Raw genomic sequence first — 25167 nt, 5'->3', positions numbered from 1 at the left:
TTCTACGGATACCTCTACTACACCAGTACTACACAAATATTTTACAATAATAAAATAAGCACACTAAATTCTAATAGGATATTACTCATATACTACTGTACAGTACACTACAGTAATTTTTAAACTACTTTCAGACGTATCCTAATTACGATACCGGTACCGCACCGTATGTCACTACTAAGCACAACAGAAATGAAATTTGCAAGAACTACTGTACTCTAAGATTACCAACGAAGCTAAATGCTTAGACAAATTATTATTAGTATTAGGGTCTAATAGATACACACGAAAGATAACACACGAATATAGCAGGCAAGATACGGCACTATCTAAATGTACCGTACTGTATCTATACTACAATGTATCTACACTACACTATACTGCGTTTGGTTAAATGCTTAAGTATCAAAAGGATTGCCGTACACGAAGAAAAACACGAATATAACTGGCAAGATACTATCTAATATATTATACCTTATCTTCACTACAATTCTACTGAAATGTGGTTATGTGATTATTACAGCTGGTGGATTACTATTATTTTCCCTACTCCACGGGACGGAGAAAACAAAAAGTGTCCTTAATTAGGCCTACTGAAAAATACGAGGTTGTCTACAATAATTTCTCAAATATTTCTGTCAAAACTACTACTACTATTTCTCCAGGGACTTGAACTGCAATTACTGGGATATATGAACTTTATTATTATTAGCTAACCGCTCACAAAATACTGAAAGATCGAGGGAGCGAAATATAAATTACGGATACTAACTACCTACTCAGAAGTACAAATGAATGGAATACAAGGTCAGCTGATTTTTATTTATATTTACTTGACTACACTACACCCTTTGTTCACGATTGTAGCCAACAATGCAATATTTGAATATGAGGAGCGACAATAATCAGTAACAATACGACTGTTAACTATTACCGTGTAATCTCTTTAACTTCTTTTTAAATGGAAGTTTACAGGCGTATCGTGTTTTTTTTAATGTAGTTAATTATTACCTTCGCGATAGTTTGAACGTATATCTATACGAAATACCGGAGGAGTTGCTGCAGAAGTTACGGTACTATTCCTTATGATAATCTGCCTTTGTAAGTACAACCAACGAACCTACAGATACCGGTATTTACAAATATTTTAAAAGTTAATATTGTTACCTAAAGTATTACCTAAACCTAAATTCGAAACAAGGTGCACCTAGCTAGCCTACTTAACCTAGAAAACGTAATTTACTGAAGACCAACTGAATTACTTGCTACAAAATTTAAATAATTATTACTACTCCCAATTTCTACCAACAAGCACTAAACACCACTATATAAACAGCACTAAATGAATCAGATATACACAAAATCAAGCTATTTCAATAGGTTTTCACTACTTTATCACTACAATAATGCAAGAGCTCTCTCAACAGCCAACCGTTCTCAAGCGCATCCAACAATGCCCGTGTTTCCATTGACATCCATCCCTTTTGATTCCTCTCTCTGTATCCTAGAACATTTTCACTTACTTCTAGTAACACACTTTTGGCCTTCTTCTGTTTGTCTTCTACCTCATTTTGTTCATTTCCAGTTTCTTCAATGTCCCCATCAGTTTGTAGTATTTCAAACTTGTTTCTTAGCTCCAGTATAAATGTATTCTTTACCTCTTTATTCTCCAGTTTTCTTATATCAAATTCTTTTCCAGTTTTAAAAACTTCTTGACCTCTGCCATTATACAGAGTTTAAAAAGTGCAATTAGCAAATGTGTTCACTACCAATATCAACACCTAACATCTAGGAGTGACTTTCTCCAACTGGGGGAAATACACATACGGTCAATTTGATTCTCTGTCACATGGTCAGGAGATACCCTTGTTATCTTATGAATATCTCTGCGGGGGAAAGCAGTTCCACCTGTGATTAGATCATTTTCTGCACAAAAGTCTACAAATATCTGATCATTTTCATTTATTTCTCCAAGGCCATATTTTCCCATAATGTGCTCCAATCCTTCATTCAATTATCCATCTTTAACGTTTCGGTCTCCCATCAAAAGACAGATATCCTTTTTATTTTGTAAGAGTAGGCCTACTTGGTGCAGTCTGGAATAAAATTCCATCTTTTCCGCAGCGAGTTGGCCTTGCAGTTAGCCAATTGACTCATCAAAATTCCTACACCATTTCTATGTTGATCCGATTCCGATCTTCCCATGTATAAGAAAGTAAACCCATCCTTATTTCTTATCTCTTCAAAACTATTCCATTTGGCCTCACTAATTCCCAGAATACAGAGTGAGTTGGCCGTGCGGTTAGGGGCGCGCAGGTGTGAGCTTGCATCTGGGAGAGAGTGGGTTCGAACCCCACTGTAGGCAGCCCTGAAGATGGTTTTCCGTGGTCCCATTTTCACACCAGGCAAATGCTGGGGGTGTACCTTAATTAAGGCCACGGCCACTTCCTTCCCTTTCCTATTCAGTCGTCGCCGTAAGACCTGTCTGTTGATAAAGATGCTGATTCCCATAGGAAACCTGAAATATTTGCTCTGAATGAGTACATTTATAATACCAATATAGTGGCATTATAAATTTTCCAGCTAACTCATTCCTGGTTGCCAGCATTTTGCCCCAGTGTGCTAAGATGGGCTCATCAATTGGTAAATAGCACACCTACCAAGACACATGGCTAGTGCATACTATGGAGACCACTGCATAGGCTACTTGGAGCTACTGGCAGTGTCAATGCACTATGAGAGACTTTGTCTCATTTAAAAAAATTGATGCCTTTCTGGCCATCAGATGATAAAAACTGTTGATTCCCATAGAGAACCTGAAATATTTGTTCAGAATGAGTACATTTATAATACCAATATAATTGGTCCGTTATTGGACATTATAAATTTTCCAGCTAATTCCTGGTTGTCAGCCTTTTGCCCCAGTTTGCTAAGTTGTGCTCATCAGTTGGTAAATAGCACACCTACCAAGACACATGGCTAGTGCATACCGTGGAGGCCACTGCGTAGGCTGCTTGGAGCCACTGGCAGTGCCAATGCACTATGAGAGACTTTGTCTCATTTTCAAAAATTGATGTCTGCTTGGCCCTCAGATGATAAAGATGTTGATTCCCATAGGGAACCTGAAACTCATTCCTGGTTGTCAGCCTTTTGCCCCAGTTTGCTAAGTTGGGCTCATCAGTTGATAAATAGCACACCTACCAAGACGCATGGCTAGTGCATACCGTGGAGGCCACTGCGTAGGCTACTTGGAGATACCGGCAGTGCTAATGCACTACGAGAGACATTTCAAAAATTGATGCCTGCCTGGCCATCAGATCATAAAGATGTGGGGCGAAACGCTGGCAACCAGGAATGAGTTAGGTGGAAAATTTATAATGTCCAATAATGGACCTACTATATTGGTATTATAAATTTACTCATTCAGAACAAATATTTCAGGTTTCCTATGGGAATTAACATCTCTACTATCTGATGGCCAGGCAGGCAACAATTTTTGAAAATGAGACAAAGTCTCTCATAGTGCATTGGCACTGCCGGTAGCTACAAGTAGCCCACACAGTGGCCTCCACGGTATGCACTAGCCATGCGTCTTGGCAGATGTGCTATTTACCAACTGAAGAGCTCAGTTTAGCACACTGGGAAGAAACACTGGCAACCAGGAATGTGTTAGCTGGAAAATTTATAATATCCAATAATGGACCAACTATATTGGTATTATAGACCTATCTGTGTTTGTGTGACTTAAAGCAAATTGTAAAATTCCCGGAATATCCAATCCATAAGTTTGCATTGTGGCTACTGCTTGATGAAGTCTACCACTCTCTCTCATTGTTCTCACATTCAAACATCCTATTTGTGTTTTATGTTTCATGCCAGAGGTTGTCAACTTAGAATGAGTCTAGCTATGCTTCATAAATATTTCTGTAATCATTGAATTTAAGGCATGCAAATTATTATCCCACAGGCCCGAGCTTGGTGGCGGGGCTGCCACCTAAGCCTCCAAGCAGGCTAATTTTCTGTTCCGAATTTTTCCGTTAGTCTGTGAGGATCCCTGTTCTCTGCAAGACAGCGGTTTCCCTCCCTATTTCCCACCAGAGAGTGGAGTGCCTCTTCTGCCAACTACACCATTTTGAAGATCTCTTTCTCTACCACAACAGTCATTGAGGGCTTCACCATAACCCTGGCAAGGGACCTAATATAGATGTGATCTGTCATTTAGTCTGATCTCTCACTCTTGACCTTACCAGCTTCGGTGATCCTGTCAAGAGCTAAAGCTCCTGCCAACATCGCTCTTGGGATCATGCAGACACGCAAGTCTCCCCACCATGTCAAGGTACCAGACCATGGGACAGGGTTAGCTGTGAAGTAGTCACAAATCAGATCTTGATTCTAAAACAAGCAACCAGTCCATAGGTAAGTTAGTTTATCACAATTCCTTTCTATGCACCTTATCTATAGCTAGTATAATTATGTTATTTTGAGTTCTTGCATCTTATTTCAGGGCAAGATGAGTGAAGAATTTGAGGATGTAGCTTTATCATCTAATACAGATGTTGGTGCAACTGGAAGTGGGAAGATCTACTCCAGTTCTAGCTGAAGGAAGTGAGTAATTTAACAGGCTGTATAAAATTATTATTTTTGACAGCCTTTTGTCTGTTGTACTAAAATAATAATGGCATAATTACCTAAATATATTTACTATTTAATTGTACTGTCTCGGAAAGTTATTACCAGTTCCTTACTCTTTTAGGTATGGAATGGAAACTGGGAAATTAAAGTTTCGACAGTTAGTTAAACCATTTTATGGGATTAGAGGAAGGACCCATCCCAGTTTTTTCTGATGATATTTTGAGGAGCCAGATTCTGAGCAACAGGTCACAAATGAAAATCAAAGTAAGATGGATGATCAGTTTTCTTTGTTATGTTGTGAAACTCTTTTATACACTTAATTCTTTACTTAAAATTAATTCTATGAAAAAATGAGACTGCCATTTTTATGGCTAAGATTATATTACAACGGGCTGAAATGACTGCTTTAGGTATTCATAGTTGGTTTGATGCTGTAAAGGCTTTATGAAAGTTTGATTACATTTTATTACTTCCAGTTATTAGCTTTCAGTACCAAATGCACATTTTGTTTTTTAAATTTCCAAAAATTAATTTAATTTTTTTTTAGGCAAGGCTTATCTCGGTGACAGAAGATCCAAAGAAGGTATAGTAATTCAGGATACTGAAAGAGAGGTAAGAAAATTAGGTCCAGCATGTACTTCAAGAATGTGTGATAAGTGTCAAAGGAATTGTGACACCATCTCAGAAAATTACAGGGAATCTTTATTCAAGGAATTTTGGGAAGGAGTGTCATGGGAGCAAAGAAGAATCTACATTATGAGTCTAGTGAATTTCGTACCATGTAAGGGAGCATCCAGTGCAGAATCACAATGAAAAGGTACCCTAATATATTCCTTAAAAGTGAATTCTGGAAAGGAGCAAGCGTGAAAAAAGTTGTTTCTGAATATATCTGGGATAAAGTGGTGGACTGTGCGGTACTCGAAGGAACAAAACTCAAGTTGCAGAATGACTCCAGCCAGCAACAAGCGGCGTCCTGAAGCAAAGAAGAATAAAAATGTTGGAAAGGAATTTCTTAAACAATTTCCTTAGAGCCTGCTGAAACTGCCACCTCATTGCTGCCAGCAGAAGTCTTCCAAACTCTTTATCTTGAGCCCATAATACATTCTGTTACACGAACTGTATTCTGAGAAATGTTCATCAAACAATAAGGATGTTCTTAGTTGCCACACGTTTGATGCCATTTTTTAAGAGATGAATCCTGGTTTGTTTAGACCAGTGTGATGTTTGTTGTGCCCACAGGACAGAATTGAATACGAAGAACCAATTTTGGGGGAAGGAAAGAGCTTGTGAAGGAAAAGAAAATGACAAGGAACATGCTCGGCAAGGATTGTGCAGTGTCTTTACGATGGATTTACAGGCATTGAAAGTGGCACAGTTTCTCCAAGCCAGTGCACTATAATATGAAACCAAACTTCTGTACACAATTTTACTGTGTCCTATATTTTCAGCCATAAAGCAATACGTTATTGGTTTGATGAGAGTCGGGCTGAACTAGTGGCATCTCATTCTGCTTTGTGTGCCATTGACGCAGTAACTTAGAAGATACGTCAGTCCCCAATGCCAGTGATTCTTTATTCTGATGGCTGTACTTATCAGAATCGGAATGTCGTTATGGCCAGTGCTTTGCTGAGACTTGCAATGGAGCCAGTTGTTGTAATAACTGAGAAGTTCCTTGAGAAGGGGCACACTCAAATGGAATGATACTTAGTGAACAGTGCAATAGTGTGTAAGATAAAGAACTGTGAGGTCATACTTTGTAGCAAGTATGCACTGACCTTCAAGGAAGCTAGAAAGAATCCCAGCCCTTGCCAAGTGATGCTCCTAGACCACACCTTCTTCACAAACTATGCTGGAAAGCATCCTGGGTGTACAGTTCAATTCGTCCTGGAAGAAGAACAAACAAATGATCCTTCAGTGACAAGTCTGGAGGGCATGATTTACTACAAGTTAAGGGTTAATGACAACTTCAAGGAAATGCTGAAGCACACAAACAAAGCTGCTGTAGTAGACTTCCCAAAACTTTACAAGGAGGGACTCAAGGTCAAAAATTTGAAGTGGAAACATCTTCAGCAACTGAAAAGTGTTCTTCCTAATAAGGATTGTCATTTCTTCTACAACAACATTCCATACCTATAGATTGTTGTGGTGTTGAACCCCTTATTTTGTACTTGACCTGTTAGTTGTTTTGAGCCAACTTCGGCATGTATGTTTATAGTGTAATTTCGGGCTCTTCTACTTTGTCATGATATTGTTCATTCACTTGTATTTGTAGGTTAAGGCTGCACTGAAATATACCGGTATTATCTTGAATAGAAGTTGAGGTATTACTTACACATCTGACGAAAACAAACTCTAATGCCAATTTCTGATGGTAAAATGTTTTATGTTACTTATTAACACTACAGCTTATCTGTTACATTTGGTTTAAGGTAATGCATTCCTAAACCATGTAACTGACCTTCTGTGCAGAGTAAAAAGTGGAAGTATGGTTTTCCGTGGTTTCCCATTTTCACACCAGGCAAATGCTGGGGCTGTACCTTAATTAAGGCCACGGCCGCTTCCTTCCAACTCCTAGGCCTTTCCTATCCCATCGTCGCCATAAGACCTATCTGTGTCGGTGCGACGTAAAGCCCCTAGCAAAAAAAAAAAAAAAAAAAAAAAAAAAGTGGAAGTAAACCTCATTGACATCTCAGCACCTTTAAATAAAATATTTGAAGCATAAAATGTGGCAATAATCCTGATCCGAAAGATAGCACTGATAAACAGTTTTGTTCACCTCTTGTAAGGTTAGTATTGTTTCTTAAGGGACAGTATAGTGATTTTTCCTGTGCTTGATAAGTTCATTTGAAGTTGCTGACTTGAAGGTAGTGAGGAGAGCAATATCAAGCATAAGAACTAACAGTGTTAGATGGGTTGCACATCTTCAGGAATTATAAGTGTCTGGTGGACTTCTTTGTAATTATAATCATAGTGTGTTGTGAAAATGTCTATGCAAAATAATTGGATGGTAGTAGCAACCTAAAGGAATGACATAAAAAAAAGGTTGCACAGTTCTTCATCCCTTTTCCTAGGATCTGCTCATCCATGTGGAGCGTTGTACTTCCCTACAAATCACTTGCTTAATCACAGCATATATTTGGAATGCCTTCTTCTTACCTCTGTACAAAGGGTTGTGGAGTAGTGATTGGCAAACTCTCCAGAAATATATGGCATTGTGTGAATGTCATCAGCTACAGTGGCGAACCAGAGGTCTCCGGGTAAGAGGTAGGTGTGCTACCTCTACACCATGGGGCTGGCAAGGTAGGCACTGACATAACAAAATCATTATATACCTATTATATACCTATATGACTCCAAAGAAAAAAGAATCAATGGAATTGAATTCCAGAGATCAGTGTGGCCAGGCAACTGGCCCTCTCTGACCTATCTACTTGTTCTGGAATGTACAGTAGTAGTGAAATACCGATGCTTCAGTAGAGAATAGTGAGCTGGGCCCTATCCGCCTTAAACCATGTTTGTACCACCCAAAGTTGGCACTAACCTAACCCCATGGCACTACAGCCCTGAAGGACCTTGGCCTACCAAGCAACTGCTGCTCAGCCCGAAGGCCTTCAGGTTGCGAGGTGGTGCGTGGTCAGCACGACGACTCCTCTCGGTCGTTATTCTTGGCTTTCTAGACCGGGGCTGCCGATAGCCCCTCAGTTCTAATCACGTAGGCTGAGTGGACCTCGAACTAACCCTCAGGTCCAGGTAAAAATCTCTGACCTTGCCGGGAATCGAACCAGAGGTCTCCGGGTAAGAGGTAGGTGTGCTACCTCTACACCATGGGGCTGGCAAGGTAGGCACTGACATAACAAAATCATTATATACCTATAAAGCAGAAATATAAGAAAAATCAAGGATGTGGAAGAAAATAAGGCTGAGGCCAAGGGGATGTAAACTTGTAGATTAATGTGTTGCATAAGGTAGTCAACATTTATTGTAACTCACATTTGTTAAACATAAACAGAACAGAAATGTGCATTCATACTCAATGTCTGTTATACCTTAAAAAAATAAGAATGGTTAGCTGAAAAACTGAAGGGGAGATTACATAGTTATGAAATTAGAAAAGCTTCCATCCCTCTTTGTTTCTTAAGCAACACCAGAATGTATCAGGCTACTATTGTCTGTATCTTGCTCGATGAAATATTACCAAATGTTAAAAAGAAAAACAAAAGGTCGAGAAATGTGACCTAGAATAAACACGTGAACTTCACAAAATTTTAAATTATAACATAAAATCCACATTATGAAACTCTTATCCCTGGAAATGCCCTAACCTCTAGTGGAGCCAGAGCCCACTTGAACAACACATCCATTTTAACCAAAGCCCATCATAGAAGACCCCCCCACAAGAAGCGTTGCCTCAGACAAGCTTGCTGTTGTGTCAGCACTGTTGGTTGAGGAATAGTCAAATTACTCAATTTCAGACAGGCTGTTTCATGACCAATTAAATTGAAATCTTTTTCCACTATGTTGCTCTTGAGAGTTCAATATTTCACTGGAAGGACCACTGGGAATACCTTGTAGAAGCACTGTGTTAAAAATTTAGTTGCACTTGTACACCATTTTATGCAATATACTTAAAACTCATGCACTGTTCACTGTCATACTGCAAGACGCACATCTAGTAGTACCGTAGTTTAGAAGAGAGGCTTTCTTCAAGAAATATCCTGTATACAATACCGTCCAGGCAATTGGGTATTGTATATGGTCCTATAAAGTAGTTTGCAACAACATCTGCCTGCACAATAACAGAGATTTTGTATTTTATACCTTCGCTAATATGTATGGATTTTCACAGACTCAGATGATTTTATTGTGAGAATTTGACATTCTATCCTGAGAGTAAATGTAGGTTCAACAGTAAATACAAGAACTGAACAAAAACCATGATATTCCTTGCATTTAATATTTATCAGGGAAGGGCAGAGTGTGAGTTAGGACTGTTCATCAGGAATACTATTGCAAGCAACACAGTTTCTGTTAGGCATGTAAATGAGCAAATTATGTGGGTTGATTTAGCAGTTGGAGGAATTAGGACAAGAATTGTCTCAGCATATTCACCCTGTGAGGGTGCAGAGGATGAAGTTGACTAGTATTTTTTTTTACAAGTTTTATGAAGCATTGAGTGACATCATAGTCAGGGTCAACAGCAAGGCTAGGATAGTGCTAATGGGCGATTTCAGTGCAAGAGTGTCCGGCTCCATGGCTAAATGGTTAGCACGCTGGCCTTTGGTCACAGGGATCCCGGGTTCGATTCCTGGCAGGAACCATCATTGGTTCATTTCGCTGGCACGGGGGCTGGGTGTGTGTGTCATCTTCATCATCATTTCATCCTCATCACGACGTGCAGGTCGCCTACGGGAGTAAAATCAAAAGACCTACACCTGGCGAGCCGAACATGTCCTCGGACACTCCCGGCACTAAAAGCTATACGCCATTTCATTTCAGTGCAAGAGTTAGATATAGAACTGAAAAATACGAAAGGTTGATTGGTAAATGTGGGGAAAATATGGAAGCTAATAGGAATGGGAAGCCGGGCTGAGTGACTCAGATGGTTGAGGCGCTGGCCTTCAGACCCCAACTTGGCAGGTTTGATCCTGGCTCAGTTCAGTGTTATTTGAAGGTGCTCAAATACATCAGCCTCGTGTCGGTAGATTTACTGGCACATAAAAGAGCTCCTGAGGGACAAAATTGTGGAACATGGCATCTCTGCAAACCGAGAAAGTAGTTAGTAGGATGTAAAGCCAATGACATTATTATTATTTTTATTATTGTTATGAATGAGAAGCATTTGCTGTACTTCCGTGCTAGTATGGGATTAGCAGTTATGAATACATCATAATAAGGCTATTCACTGCTGCACATGAAAGTGTAGGGGCACCAGATTCATAATAGACTATATCTTAACAGACTTTGAATTCAGGAAATCTGTTTGGAATGTGAGGGTTTTCTGGAGATTTTTTTGATGACACAGACCAATATATGATCTGTAGTGAACTAAGTATCTCTAGACTTAGGATAGAGACGACTGTCTGCTGATGAATAAAGGTAGAAAATCTGCAGGACAACGAAATTAGACAGAAATACATGTATATGATTGGTGGAAAGTTCTAAAAAATGATCAGTAAGCGGGTTCAGGATATAGAAAGAGAATGCGTGGATACAGGGATGCTATGGTAGAAACAGCAAGGTAATGCCTAGGAACAACTGTGTGTAAAGATGGGGGAAAAGCAAACATCTTTGTGGAATGATGAAGTGTGAGCACCTTGTAAACATAAAAAGGAGGCGTATCAGAAATAGCTCCAAACAAGGACTGAAGGAGATGGAATTATACCTAGTTGAAATAAGTAGAGGAATAGAGTTGTTAAATCTATGAAGTCATCTTGGGAAGATCTTGGTAATAATCTGGAAAGGTTTAAGTCAAGCAGCATGGAAACCTTTCTGGACAGTAATAAAGAATTTTAGAAAGAGAGTGAAAAAAGGAAATGAATAATGCCTTACCGAGCTCGATAGCTGTCGTCGCTTAAGTGCGGCCAGTATCCAGTAATCGGGAGATAGTGGGTTCGAACCCCACTGTCGGCAGCCCTGAAGATGGTTTTCCGTGGTTTCCTATTTTCACACCAGGCAAATGCTGGGGCTGTACCTTAATTAAGGCCACGGCCGCTTCCTTCCCAATCCTAGGCCATTCCCATCCCATCGTCGCCATAAGACATGTCTGTGTCGGTGCGACGTAAAGCAAGTAGTAGAATAATGCCTTGCAAAAATCAGGTGAACTCACAACAGACCCCAGGGAATCACTGGACAGGTGGAAGGAATATTTCAAAAATCTACCTGGTCATGTCACCAGCAACTGAGCTCATGGGGAGGAAGACAATGATGATGGTGAAATTACGCTTGAGGAAGTGGTAAGTATGGTAAATGGACTCCATCTTCATAAGGCAGGTGGAATAGATGAAATTAGATCTGAGATATTGAAATATAATGGGAAAGCAGGGGTGAAATGAGTTCATAGAGTAATAAGATTAGCATGGAGTTTTAGTAAGGTACCTTCTCATTGGACAAAAGCAGTAATTGCACCTATCTACTGTCCCCTTTTAAGTACCACATCGGTGATTGCCCCAAGCCACTCCACCTGATCCCAGGCATGCTCAGTCCGCAGTAGATAAATTTATTTCTAATTTAAAGGACACCTTGGATTTTTAAGTGATCAGGAACATATAAGTAATAGTATGGACAAGACAAGGAAACTACAGCTACAAATGATGATAGGCAGACCACGATGTAGGATTGAAGAAATGATTTATTAAATTAATAAAAACAAGATATTAAATAGAATCAAACCACAACATTTGACCTGTTTGTAATTAGACTTCCAAAGTTTCTGAATAAAATTAATCTAGAAATAAAATAAAGACAAACCAGCAATCACACGCTAACACACACATTTAAACATTAATTTAATTGGGTTGGCATAATCACTCATACTCCTGGCTGATTTGTTTACATATTATTACTTTATTCCTGCATACGATATCGCAGTGGAAACGCTAACCTTACATATTACCTAATCTCCTTTGGAGAAAGTCCTACAATAATTATGGTGAGTACATATATACAGAACTCCCGCTGGGGTAAACAAACAAGTATGAATGAATGGTGGATTGGAACTACATACAACAAAATCATATCTCTACAAACATCACACAAACAAAATTATAGAACACCCACATGTTGTCATATTTTTACATACAAATAAACATGCACCTTTCATTCTGATCAAATCTAAAATTTCCGTGGAAGGAAATGGAATAAAAATGCAATCCCTGTAATAAAATGCATGTTACTCAACTTATTTCAGCATGGATTCTCTGAAACAAAATCACACTGTGGACATTAATTTAACCATTAACTCAACGTTGTTTTCCTGACGCAAAATACCCCTCACATTATTCCTCACTGAATTTGGACGACTAAAATCATGAACCTCGCATTAATTGATTATCAAAGGTAACAGCATCTAAGAACGTAGATAACAGCTGCTTTAAACACAAAACTCTCTTTGGTAGACAAAATAATTACTCTTGCCAGACATTGACGGAATAATCCTAACGCAGCTAAATTGAACTGGGATTCCAATACCCAAATCAGTACATGACACACTGGCCTCAATTGCTCCTGGCTCACACAAATATGCTGCAAAACAAAATTCTACCCAAGGCAACTCAAACACAGATAACACCTCCATTATGATGGCCTTTATTTAAGAACAATCTTCCCCTTTGTTGCACAATAAAATAATTCCACATCCTCATTTTGTTAAATTGACATTGTGTAGATGACGCCTAACATCGCCCAAGACTCTCACAAATGTTGTTGAATCATCTCATAAAGATCGTACTTGCGTTTGTTTGATGTTATATAATTATATCAATTAATCCACATTAGTTTATCTTTGATAACTAAAAGTTATCCGTAATTTACTCTGACAAAATCATAAACGTTACTAACCTACCTTATACTTCCAAATAATATTAATAAATTTACAATAGAGGTCTGAAATCCAAATAATCTCTGATTAATCCTTTACTGTGAAATTGCAATCCTACTTATTTCAAATGGTTAGTTCTTTCTAAAGTCTGACAACCTAATCATGCTGATAATACAAATAAATCATATTTGCATATGGGAATTTGGGCGATGACACTATCAGTTTGTGGATCAAAAGTACCACGAAAAAAACATGCACTCCCACTAGCAGCTTATCTCTTGACTGCCCAAATCTGGCGTTGGACATGCGATCCTTTGGATCTGTCACAGACATCCTCATACACATGCATGGGAAAATCTGACTTCATGTTCACCATCAAAAAAGTTATTAAAAATTACTAGTAAAATCTTACTTCAATTACGAAGCATGTTTTTTAAGTAAGGTCTGTTTTGTTGTAGACACTAGTAGTTCGCGCGCATATCTCAACGAGCGCGTGCGTCGTGTACCGGCATGCCTCGGGAACAACTGTGCTCAGTTTCAGCTCTGTAGCTAACCTGTACGGTTCTGTTCTGTGCTTTCAAAATGTTTAAGAATATCAACTCGCCCGCCGCGTGTGAGGTTCGGTCAGTGATATGGATTTTGTCAGCAAGGAACCTGTCTGCTGCAGAAATTCATCGACAGTTTTGTGAAGTGTACGGTGATACTGTTATGAGTGAAAGCAAAGTGCGTAAGTGGGTACAACAATTCAAAGATGGCCGTGACAACGTCCATGATTAGGACCGCTCCAGTTGCCCTTCTTTGATTACGGACGATTTGGTGGCTTCAGTTGAAGCGAAGATTCGTGAGAACAGGCATTTCACAATAACAGGTCTCTCAAACGAATTTCCTGACGTGTCAAGATCAATGCTTTACAACATTGTTTCTGAACACCTGAAGTTTAGGAAACTGTGCTCCCGTTGCGTCCCGAAACTCCTAACAGAGGACCACAAAAACCAAAGATTTGAGTGTGCGATGAAGTTCTTGACTCGTTATGATGAAGAAGGTGACGGCTTCTTGAGTCAGATCGTAACTGGAGACGAAACATGGGTTTCGCATATCTCGCCCGAATCGAAGCAACAGAGCATGGAATGGAGAGACACACACACTCGCCTGTAAAGGTGAAGGCCAAACAGACTCTGTCCCAGCGCAAAATCATGGCGTCGGTGTTTTGGGATAGGCATGGTGTTTTGTTGGTCGACTTCATGCAACGAGGAACCACTATCAATTCAGAAGCATACTGCCAAACCCTGAGAAAGCTACGCATAGCGATTCAAAACAAAAGACGCAGCATGCTGACAAAGTGAATTGTCCTTCTCCATGACAATGTAAGACTTCACACTGCAGGTCAGACCCGCGATTTATTGGACAGTTTTGGCTGGGAAGTTTTAGGCCACCCACCCTACAGTCCTGATCTTGCGCCGAGCGATTACCATCTGTTCCTCCACGTCAAACATCACCTCAGTGGCAGCCATTACAATGATGAGGATGACGTGAAAACGGCAGTGAACTCTTGGTTATCAAAGCAGGCGGCAAGTTTCTATGAAGAGAGTATTTTAAAATTGGTTACGATGTATGACAAGTGTTTGAACAAACTTGGCAAATATGTTGAAAAATAGAGTGAAGTACGTACTTTCTGAAAATAAATTTACCTTTTTGAAATAACCTTTTGTTGTGTACTTATTTTCAAACGGACCTTACTTAAAAAACACGCCTCGTACTTCCCATTACATTTACGTTACCCCCGAGATGTACAATACAACTCCATAATAAGCAAACAAAAAATATAATAAATAGAAAAATAAGCAGAGGAATAAAATAAAAGTTACACTAGCCCACCTGGCTGAAAATAAAATGACAAACTCTTATGTCTTCATGCAATAATCATTATTTACTGTACACTATTTACAAATTATTTAAAAAATTGACTCTACATTTTAAAGAAAGCAATTAGGACATTGTCCTATAAAATTAATCTATGTAATGTCCAGCTGCATGGCTAAATGTTTAGCGTGCTGGCCTTTGGTCACAGGGGTCCTAGGTTTGATTCCCTGCAGGGTTGGTAATTTTAACCATCATTGGTTAATTTCGCTGGCAAGGGGGCTGGGTGTATGTGTTGTCTTCATCACAGTTTCATCCTCATCACGACTTGCAGGTCGCCTACAGGCGTCAAATCGAAAGACTTGCACCTGGCGAGCCGAATATGTCCTCGGAAACTCCCGGCACTGAAAGCTATACACCATTTCATTTCAATCTATCAAATTAACCTATCCCCTTGGCAATCAGGTGAAGGTCACACATCATAAATCATTCAACTTTAGCACACATCTGTTAATTTGCCACTTTGCATCTGGCCAGGCTACCCCATCCTTTAGTGATGAGCTGATGACACATCACCACGGTAGGGTCAGCAAACCATCTTTTCTCATCACTTCATCCTCACAAGTTCCACTTGGTCCAATCACTTTTAAATATTAGAATGATGCTATTATTTCACTGGGTTAATTTCATGTGTCTGTTTCACTGTCTTCAAATTTTTGATGTTTGCACCAATGAGCTTAGGTTACGCCTACTCTAGCCTCAGACCAGGCATCCGAAATGCTATCCGTTGATATTTCTATTGTTTTACCGGGTTTCTTCCTGTCTCAAAATATAACTCTGGCGAGGTTGTCTTGGCTTGAAACCAATGGCTACTGTACCTTTCTCTTCCAACACAAAGGGCCTTGTTTCAGTTCTCCCGGACAGCCGGCGCCATGAGTATCCGGTCAAGTTTCCACATTTGTTACAGAGTGGAGTAAAAATATGAGGGCCCTTCTTTCAATATATTTGTAATAACTCCATTAATTTGTCATATTGATTTACATAAATAAGGGCTCACAACAAGCAAGGAAACAGAAAGGATTGCAACAACTGTCAAGGTATCTCGTTGATCACTATACTAGATAAGGTGTTCACTGGGATTTTGAAAGGAAGGGTGCGATCACTGGTTTAGGGTAAGTTGGATGAAAACCCATATGGTTTCAGACGACAGAGGATCAGATTTTCAGTATGCCCCCACATAATTGAAAGATTCTACGAGAGGAATGTTTTTGTTCTGTAGATCTAGAGAAGCCATATGACAGACTACTGAGGGAAAACATTTTTGCCGTACTGTAGGATTATGGAATTAAGAGTAGGTTATTGAAATGAAAGGCATTTATGTTGACATTTGGGCTGCAGTGAGAATCGATGGTAGAATGAGTTCTTGGTTCAAGGTACTTACTGGGATTAGAAGCGGTTGTACTCTTTCACCTGTTTTTTTTTTACAGTTTACATGGACCATCTGCTGAAAGGTATAAAGTGGCAGGGAGCGATTCTGTTTGGTGAAAATACACTAAGCAGTCTGGCCTATGCTGACGACTTGGTCTTAATGGCAGGTTGTACCAAAAGCCTGCAGTCTAATGTCTTGGCATTTAAAATAGGCGCAATGAGTATGGTATGAAAATTAGCCTTTCCAAGACTGAATTGATGTCAGTATGTAAGAAATCTAAGAGAATTGAATGTCAGATTGGGAATACAAAGCTGGAACAGGTAGATAATTTTAAGTATTTAGGATGTGTGTTCTCCCAGGATGTGCAGCAAAGCTAATGCATTGAGCTCACAGTTGCGATCGACAGCATTCTGTAAGAAGGAAGTCAGCTCCTGGATAAAACTATCTTTAAATCGGTCTGTTTTCAGACCAACTTTACTTTACGGGAGTGAAAACTGACTGGACTCAGGATATCTTATTCATAAGTTAGAAGTAACAGACATGAAAGTAGCAAGAACAATTGCTGGTACAAACAGTTGGGAACCATGGCAGGAGGATACTCAGAATGAGGAGATAAAGGCTAAGTTAGTAATGAACTTGACTGATAAAGCAGTACGCATAAACCAGCTTCGGTGGTGGGGTTGTGTGAGGTGAATGGAGAAGGGTAGGTTACCATTGAGGTTAATGGACTCTGTTATGGAGGGCAAGAAAGGTAGAGGGAGACCAGGACGACGATGGTTGAACTTGGTTTCTAATGATTTCAAGATAAAGAGGTATAGAACTAAATGAAGCCAGAGAACTAGTTCACATAATATATTGTAGTGGTGGTTAGTAAATTCACAGAGGCTTGCAGACTGAACGCTAAAAGGCATAACATTCTATAATGAAGATGTATGTATGATGCAGACTAAATTTAAATTATCAAAGTATAATTCACCTCCCATGTAGATACAAACTCGATGGATACCCGCAACAAACAGTATATCTATAGCTTCAATTTTTTTGGAGATAAGCATACTTGTGAAGAGCAATGCCATGCACTTATTCTGTTAATTGATTGGCCTGTAAAATGGGGCTCAGAATATCAGTATTCACACCGAGGAATGTACATTAAAGTAACTTAAGATGTCGTAAAATGATATGGAAACAGTTTTTTGCCAGGTTTTCAGGATCTCTGGACCACTGTGCACTGTACTATATTCATACTTACCTGGAATGCAACAGTTTCTTGAAGATGTCAATCTAAGAAACTGAATGTGCAATAGTCTGAACATCGTCTGAGTGGAAACAATCTCCTGTGAAGCTCTGAGCCGTTCTACCGCATGACTGGGCTATGCTGTATATAAGATGCTTGTCCACCTTCTGCCCAATTGTCACACTGTTGACAAGGGTGTCATACCCGTACCCCAAACACAAATAAATGACTGACCCTTATAGCATTTCTGGCATATAGGACATTAGTTGCAGTACCATCTAGTGAACGTACAAGTGTGGTTGTACTTTGTAAGGAAGTACAATGCCCCATGTAGAGGACCTGCAGATCTTACAAAAATGGAAGCAGAACACATTATTCTTACTACTGTCTGAACCATTTTGAGTGAACATTTTCAGATCACTCTGTATATAAATCTTTATCTTACTGCAAATTAGTATTATCCATTCCTCCTGAATTTTTTCATATCCAAATAAAAAACTGTGGGTTTTTGCGAGTCATAGGATCTTCAGTTGTTTTGTATGTACAAGTTCTTTACAGTTGCCCTTGCTGTTGGCCACCTTATTGATCTTAGCATCATTAGGATGATCTTTGCAGTCTTTTCAGTCATTTTATATCAGTCGATCTTTGTAGACTGCCACCTGGATAGATACATCATATGGGGCAACTCTTAGGGGTGGATGCTTTTAATAGATAACATGATGCCCCTTGCATAAATGGGTAACTGCATGGTCCAACAAATTAAAGTTATCAAATAATTTTGACAGGTACTGGATTTTATTTTATTTTATTCCTAAGAAATCTAGTAGTAATGGAGAGGACTGGAAATTTTACAGCTATTTTTTTACTCCCATATTATTACACATCTCTGAAACCCTACTCCCTACTGCTTTGCAGGTAGCTTTGTAGTATTGAACTGATTTGTTGAGAAGGAAGCCATACTTTTCAGTGTCGACTTAGTCAATGTAACTAAAAGGCTCTGCAGTCTGTCAAAAACAATAGTTTAAATGTATATAACAATGTAGTGTTACCTGTGAAAATTTAAAAAAAACACACTATTAAACTAAGAATGACATGCTTCATTCTACAAGAACATCCTCCAAATCTATCAAATCACTTTAAATCATGCGCACTTTTGTACTATATAGTTAATGTTGCATAAAGTAGTCAATGATTGCGAATTGGTGATGTTATGAACAAATATGAATAAATAATGTACCTAGTAGTCCTCCACTGTCACTTTAATAACTTTTGGAAATGTTTCTGTACTTATCATAGCTGCTTTAGGAGAGTAAGAGGGAAATCATCCACCATTCAATACAATACTAAAATGAAATGACTGTAAATTACAACATTTCACGTTTATGGTATCGGTTTCTACCTTCTCCTGAGGTCATCATCAGCCGTACAGTATTCAAAATCGGCACGTGTTGTTAAAAATTTGTACAAAGCATTTTAAAATGCATTTAAATACTGGTATCATAAGCATAAAATGTTGTAATTTATAGTCATTTAATTTTAGTATTTTATTGAATGGTGGATTATTTCCCTCTTACTTTCCAAAAACAGTGTCAATACGGATCGAACATGAAGTTTCTTATGTGTGATATCTTAGCTGCTGTTGCCCATGACCGGAGGTAAGAAACTGGTGTCTTTCCAAACACAGTTGCTGAAAGTAATGGATAACAGCTTAGATAAGTACAGAAAATTTCCATAAGTTACTAAAACGAATGTTATTAATTACTTGTTCATAACATCAACAATTCATAATCATTGACTAGTTAATGCAACATAAACAATACTGTAGGCCTACATATATGTGCATGATTTAAAGTGATTTGATAGAATCTGAAGATGTTCTTGTATAACAAAACATGTCATTCTTTGTTTTAACAGAACAGGTAATATTATAGTGTTATATGTGTTTGATCTATTGTTTTTTATAGGCTGAAAAGCTTTTAAATTACATTAATTAAACTGATTCAAGTTTTTGTTTTAAATGTGGTTATGTGAAATGTTTTAATTGAAACTCCTCTCAGTGCTGGGCATTCAGGAATGCTAGTGTGAGAAGGATTTTCTTGTGTTTCCAGAATCAGCATTTAAGCTTCATGATAAACTTGGCTTACTGTTATTGTATTATTATTAAATGTTATTAAATGTGTTGGAGAAATCTGCTTCATCATAAGCTTAATTGTTGAAAATTAGTAGTATAACTTCAGAAGTATAGAGGCTTTTTTTTTCCTACATCAAAATCTTGCGTTCTCTTCCATTAGTTATATTTTAATTTTGTTCTGTATGATACAGATTTAGTTCTTCTGATGGTAAGTGCTGCCATTCTGGAAATGCATAAAAGTTGTGATTATGGTAATAGTATTCATTTAAAGTGTACAAACCTTTTAACTGTTGCACATTTTAGGCAGCCGCAGTTTACCAGAGCCTTCAAGCCAACCCTAAGCAAAATCTAGATGTCAAGGAGTTTTCAAAGGGGCTGTTGCAGAAAATGGCTGCTATCGAGAAAGACGAGGAAGGGTAAGGCACGTCTAAAAATATACTAACCGGGCGAGTTGGCCGTGCGGTTAGGGGCCATAAGACCTATCTGTGTCGGTGCGACGTAAAGCAAATAGCAATGAAACGAAAGGAAAAAAAAATACTGACCGTGTGAAAGTATACTAATTGCTTTCAGGATGTATGTATTTTTACCTTAAAGCCATTTTGATGTTATTCTAAGTCTGTTGCGTGTGGTGTCCTCAAGAATCTGCTGTATTCATGTATGTATTACTTGTACTTATTTTCTGAAATTTCATTGTCATAGCAGAGTTTTTAGGGATACATTCAGCAGACTCTGTGGATAATTCTCATTAATTACAGGAAGCTGAAGTTATGCCATTTGCACACTGGTAGATATTCATTCATCACCACAATATAAAATGCAAGTCCACTCTTCGCTGATTTTCATTTCTGTAGGACCGGGCGAGTTGGCCGTGCGTGTAGAGGCGCACGGCTGTGAGCTTGCATCCGGGAGATAGTAGGTTCGAATCCCGCTATCGGCAGCCCTGAAGATGGTTTTCCGTGGTTTCCCATTTTCACACCAGGCAAATGCTTGGGCTGTACCTTAATTAAGGCCACGGCCGCTTCCTTCCAATTCCTAGGCCTTTCCTATCCCATCGTCGCCATAAGACCTATCTGTGTCGGTGCGACGTAAAGCCCTTAGCATTTCTGTAGGTGAGAGGTGTTGAATATTTACCCACTGTTCTAGAATTATGATCAGTCATTGCACAGTCCCATAATTTATTTAGTTAACTCATATTTCCTTCCTGGAAAATGAACGACATTGCATTGAACATGCATTTCATTAGCATTAATGCTCCCCCCTGCATTTTTGCCCAACTTTTCATGTGAAGTGACAAAACTAGAAATCTGAAATGATCTGTGCAACTTGAAAAAATCTTGCTACCGGTACTGCTTTTAAAATTTTTTTTTTTTTTTTTATGAGTACTTAAATTCAAATTATGCTATGTAGATAATTCAGAAGTTCCTGTTTAGTCATCATTTTTTGGATTAGGACGTAAGTTACCGAAATGGTTTTCAGAATATTCACAGGGATAATTTTAGAGCAGGTTATGTATGCATTAATGTGGTGTATGTATTTGCATGTTCAGGTAATCCATTACTGGATTGGTGGTTGTGATTTGTATGTATTTTTGTCTTCCCTTAGCAAAGAGAAGTGTAGCCGTTGACTCTTACCTTTGATTCAACCTTTGTGTAGTCAAGTCTGTATAACCTTTTGACTAATTCCCAGAATGTAAAAAATATATGTATTTGAGTAAATCCTGTGTTATTCTCCAAATAGCCTCATCCACGAATGGTATTGTAAGATTGTAATTCCATTTCATTTCTATCCCTTTCACTCCCCACACATATACTACGAGAATATGGATACGTAATTCCCATTTATTAAGGGATTATGGTATAAATAATGCAGAAAATGTAATTTTCAGAATTTGCATATGCAACTAGGGGTATTTTTTTTTTTTTGCTAGGGGCTTTACGTCGCACCGACACAGATAGGTCTTATGGCGACGATGGGATAGGAAAGGCCTAGGTGTTGGAAGGAAGCGGCCATGGCCTTAATTAAGGTACAGCCCCAGCACTTGCCTGGTGTGAAAATGGGAAACCACTGGGGGGTATTTTTGACCCCTCACAATTGTATCAGATTCACTAAGGCAATGAGGATGGTTGAGATCTGGCATTTGTCATCCTAAAATGTGTTTCATCAATGAAAAAATAATTTTTGCTGTCATATCCTTTATTGAAGTAAATTTTTATTAGCTGTTACCAGAAATACAACAAATTACAGCAACATAAATATTGGTTACAGCAGGCTAAATGTCACTTTAGGATTTGTCTTCATGACGGTATTTCTACCGTGCAGTAGTGTCTCTACTTTACTGTGTATAACAAATGGAAACAAATATTGTCTTTATTTAAACAGAGGTGAACATTTCATATAACGTGTGAGACATCTCCGTTGGCAGCCGTGAAATCTGCAACATAGTGGCGTCTTCAAATTATCTACAACCGGATAATGTTCAAAACCATCAAGTCGTTTGTCTTGTCCGGGCATACCTGCAGGTCTTCTTTCTGGGGGAGACATGTTCCCATTCCTCTAATTGAAATCCTCATTTCTCTTTCTCTTACGTCCACCTAGAATTTACTTTCCAATGACCAACAGGAAAGCTGGTAGGTTCATCATCCCTCTTGGTGCCTTCCCATTCGACTTGCAATCCGTAAATTTGATTCACCGAAACTGGATTTTCTCCTCCTATAGAAATAACTTCAGAACCAGGTTTACATTTAAATGCTTTCTTAGACCATGAGACACTTGTTGAACGAACTGTGTTCACTGGGACTTCTATTTCAGATTCTGATCTAGAACCATATGCACAAGGTTCTGGTTCTCATGCTGACTGGTAATCACTGTCATCAAAGTCATCAAAATCTGATGTATCTAATAAATCCTGAATAGTCTCTGGATCATCTAGGAGGTTTTTCTAGTGGCCATAATTTACCTGAAAAGTTATAGAGAGGTTGGACTACATTTTTTTAAAATTAGGCATAGATAATACAGATTGTAATGTATATTAAAACAATTACAGCTATTTGAAAATATACTGCCAGTATATATACGATTTAACACTATAATTAGTAACAGGAACAATAGATAGGTAATGACAGCTACTTCTTCTTTCTTTTCCTGCCGCATTTCCCACGCCTGTGGGGTTGCAGGCCTGCGATGCAGTTCGCACCTGCGACTTGGCCCTGTTTTACGGCCGGATGCCCTTTCTGACGCCAACCCTATATGAAGGGATGTAATCACTATTGTGTGTTTCTATGGTGGTTGGTAGTGTGGTATGTTGTCTGAATGTGATGAGGAGAGTGTTGGGATGGACATAATTATACACCCAGTCCCCGAGCCAGAAGAATTAATCAGAAGCGATTAAAATCCCCGGCTTGGCTGGGAATCGAACCCGGGACCCTCTGAACCGAAGGCCAGTACGCTGATCATTCAGCCAATGAGTCGGACTAATGACAGCTACTATAATAGCGATAAATGCATGTCTGACGAACTTAACCTCAAACCGGAGAGGTATGCATACACTCCCAACATTCACAAACATGTGCGCATAATTCACAAGTGAATTGAATACCCCAAACACTTTTAGATTGGAAATAAACATATACAATTCAAATCTAGAGAATTTTAAGTTAATAATGTATTGCTACATAATAGTTAGAAGTGCAAATTGACTAAAATAGAAACATAACTATCTCTTTGTGCTATCTTGTCACAGAGCAAGCAATGAGAATCCTTGTTTTCAACTTTGATGCTGAGGTATACCACCAGACTGCAGTGGTTTCGCCTAAGCCAGAACCTTCACTTTATGCGAGAGCGGAGTGAACAAAGTCAACAATAATAATTTGCATCTACCTAATGTTAAATCTACACTCACAATTGTGAGTGCAGGGAGCGAAAGGGCTATTATATGTTTTTCACATTTCAAGAAACCGGGCGAGTTGGCCGTGCGGCTGTGAGCTTGCATCTGGGAGATAGTGGGTTTGAATCCCACTGTCGGCAGCCCTGAAGATGGTTTTCCATGGTTTCCCATTTGCACACCAGGCAAATGCTGGGGCTGTACCTTAATTAAAGCCATGGCCGCTTCCTTCCAACTCCTAGGCCTCTCCTGTCCCATCGTCGCCATAAGACCTACCTGTGTCAGTGCGACGTAAAGCCACTAGCAAAAAGAATTAAAAAAACATTTCAAGAATAAGTGTAAATTTACTGTCAAATAAAATTTGCATCATTTGAAATTGATGCTCGAAATAACTCTTGTTTTTTTAATATTGCGGGTATTCGTTGACCTGTACCCTTCTAATGTGCTAGATATACGGAAAGGCTCAAGAAACAAAACGAAAATGTCAAGGAGCAAGTACCCATGATTACTGGATAAATAGTCTTGGAAATCCTATATCTCTTTTCTTAGGTAACTGCAAATGTAAAGATGTAGCTACAGGAGAGAAGAAGCCGGGGATGAGCATAGTGAAGCTTCTCAATATGAGATCTTCACAATCAACTCAGATTTTTGTAAGGATAATCTTCCTGTGTTATTCATTTACTGAAATCATAAACAATGTTCATCCTTAAAGGAACTATGTTATAGACAATTTGTGACCTATTTCTAAATTTTATTTTCCAAAAGTAATAAATAATAACTTTCTTCAGCTTATCCCAGTTGTTTTTGGGACCACTGGATTCATCGTGGTTTATTTTGGTTTTGGCCATTGAGCATGGTGCCTGAGCATTGCTCGGGCTCCCTTACTTTCTGCCATATATAGTGGCCGAGAGTGCTCAGGCTTTGTTTTCTTCACTAATAAACCGTCACAAGCTGGAAATGCATCCATGTCGCTGGTAAACATGATTGACAGCATTACATTTCCTTATATTGCTGCTAGATCAGACCACTGATCCGTGCGGGATAGAATACGAACGTTTGTTTTAAAAGGTAGCAAGCATGTGTTCCATGCACTTTGTTTTCCCGTTCATTCCAACAGTTGCTTTACAGTGTCTTGATTCTCTGTGCAATATAAACCTTACTAAACTGGTTCAGGACTTGAACTGGATGGCAGCGATGATCTATACCAGGGATGGCAAACCTTTTCCGACTTGCATGTCAATTAAGGTGTTGTTTATTACTTTTTACTGTCTAGTGTGCCACCTGTTATATTTTCCTTTAGAATGATCATGAAACCCCTTCATTTGACTTAATTTAGGTAGTACATTGCATTATATATAAATCCATTCCACTGACTGTTTATTTTGCAAACATCACTGGAAATTACATTTTTTTAAATGTGGTAAATTTTAAGAAATATATTTTTGCTTTAACTGCTCTGCTCCGTGGC

General features: G+C 38.8%; 1 protein-coding gene and 1 long non-coding RNA gene across 2 annotated transcripts in view; both read left to right on the top strand.

Moving 5' to 3' along the window:
• Positions 1-25167, top strand: part of LOC136862844 (ADP-ribosylhydrolase ARH3) — a 177499-nt gene that overhangs the window by 73088 nt on the left and 79244 nt on the right. Inside the window, exon 4 of the mRNA XM_067139110.2 lies at positions 20123-20235. Coding sequence (XP_066995211.2) covers positions 20123-20235 — 113 coding nt within the window. The remainder of the gene's footprint in view (positions 1-20122; positions 20236-25167) is intronic.
• LOC136862845 (uncharacterized) lies at positions 3977-5205 on the top strand. The gene is made up of 3 exons (XR_010859074.2): positions 3977-4416; positions 4505-4605; positions 4754-5205. It is a non-coding gene; the product is annotated as an uncharacterized lncRNA (long non-coding RNA).

Source organism: Anabrus simplex, chromosome 2 (assembly GCF_040414725.1).
Source record: "Anabrus simplex isolate iqAnaSimp1 chromosome 2, ASM4041472v1, whole genome shotgun sequence".
In the NCBI taxonomy this organism is placed as follows: Eukaryota; Metazoa; Arthropoda; class Insecta; order Orthoptera; family Tettigoniidae; genus Anabrus; species Anabrus simplex.
This window is presented reverse-complemented; position numbering and strand designations above follow the sequence as displayed.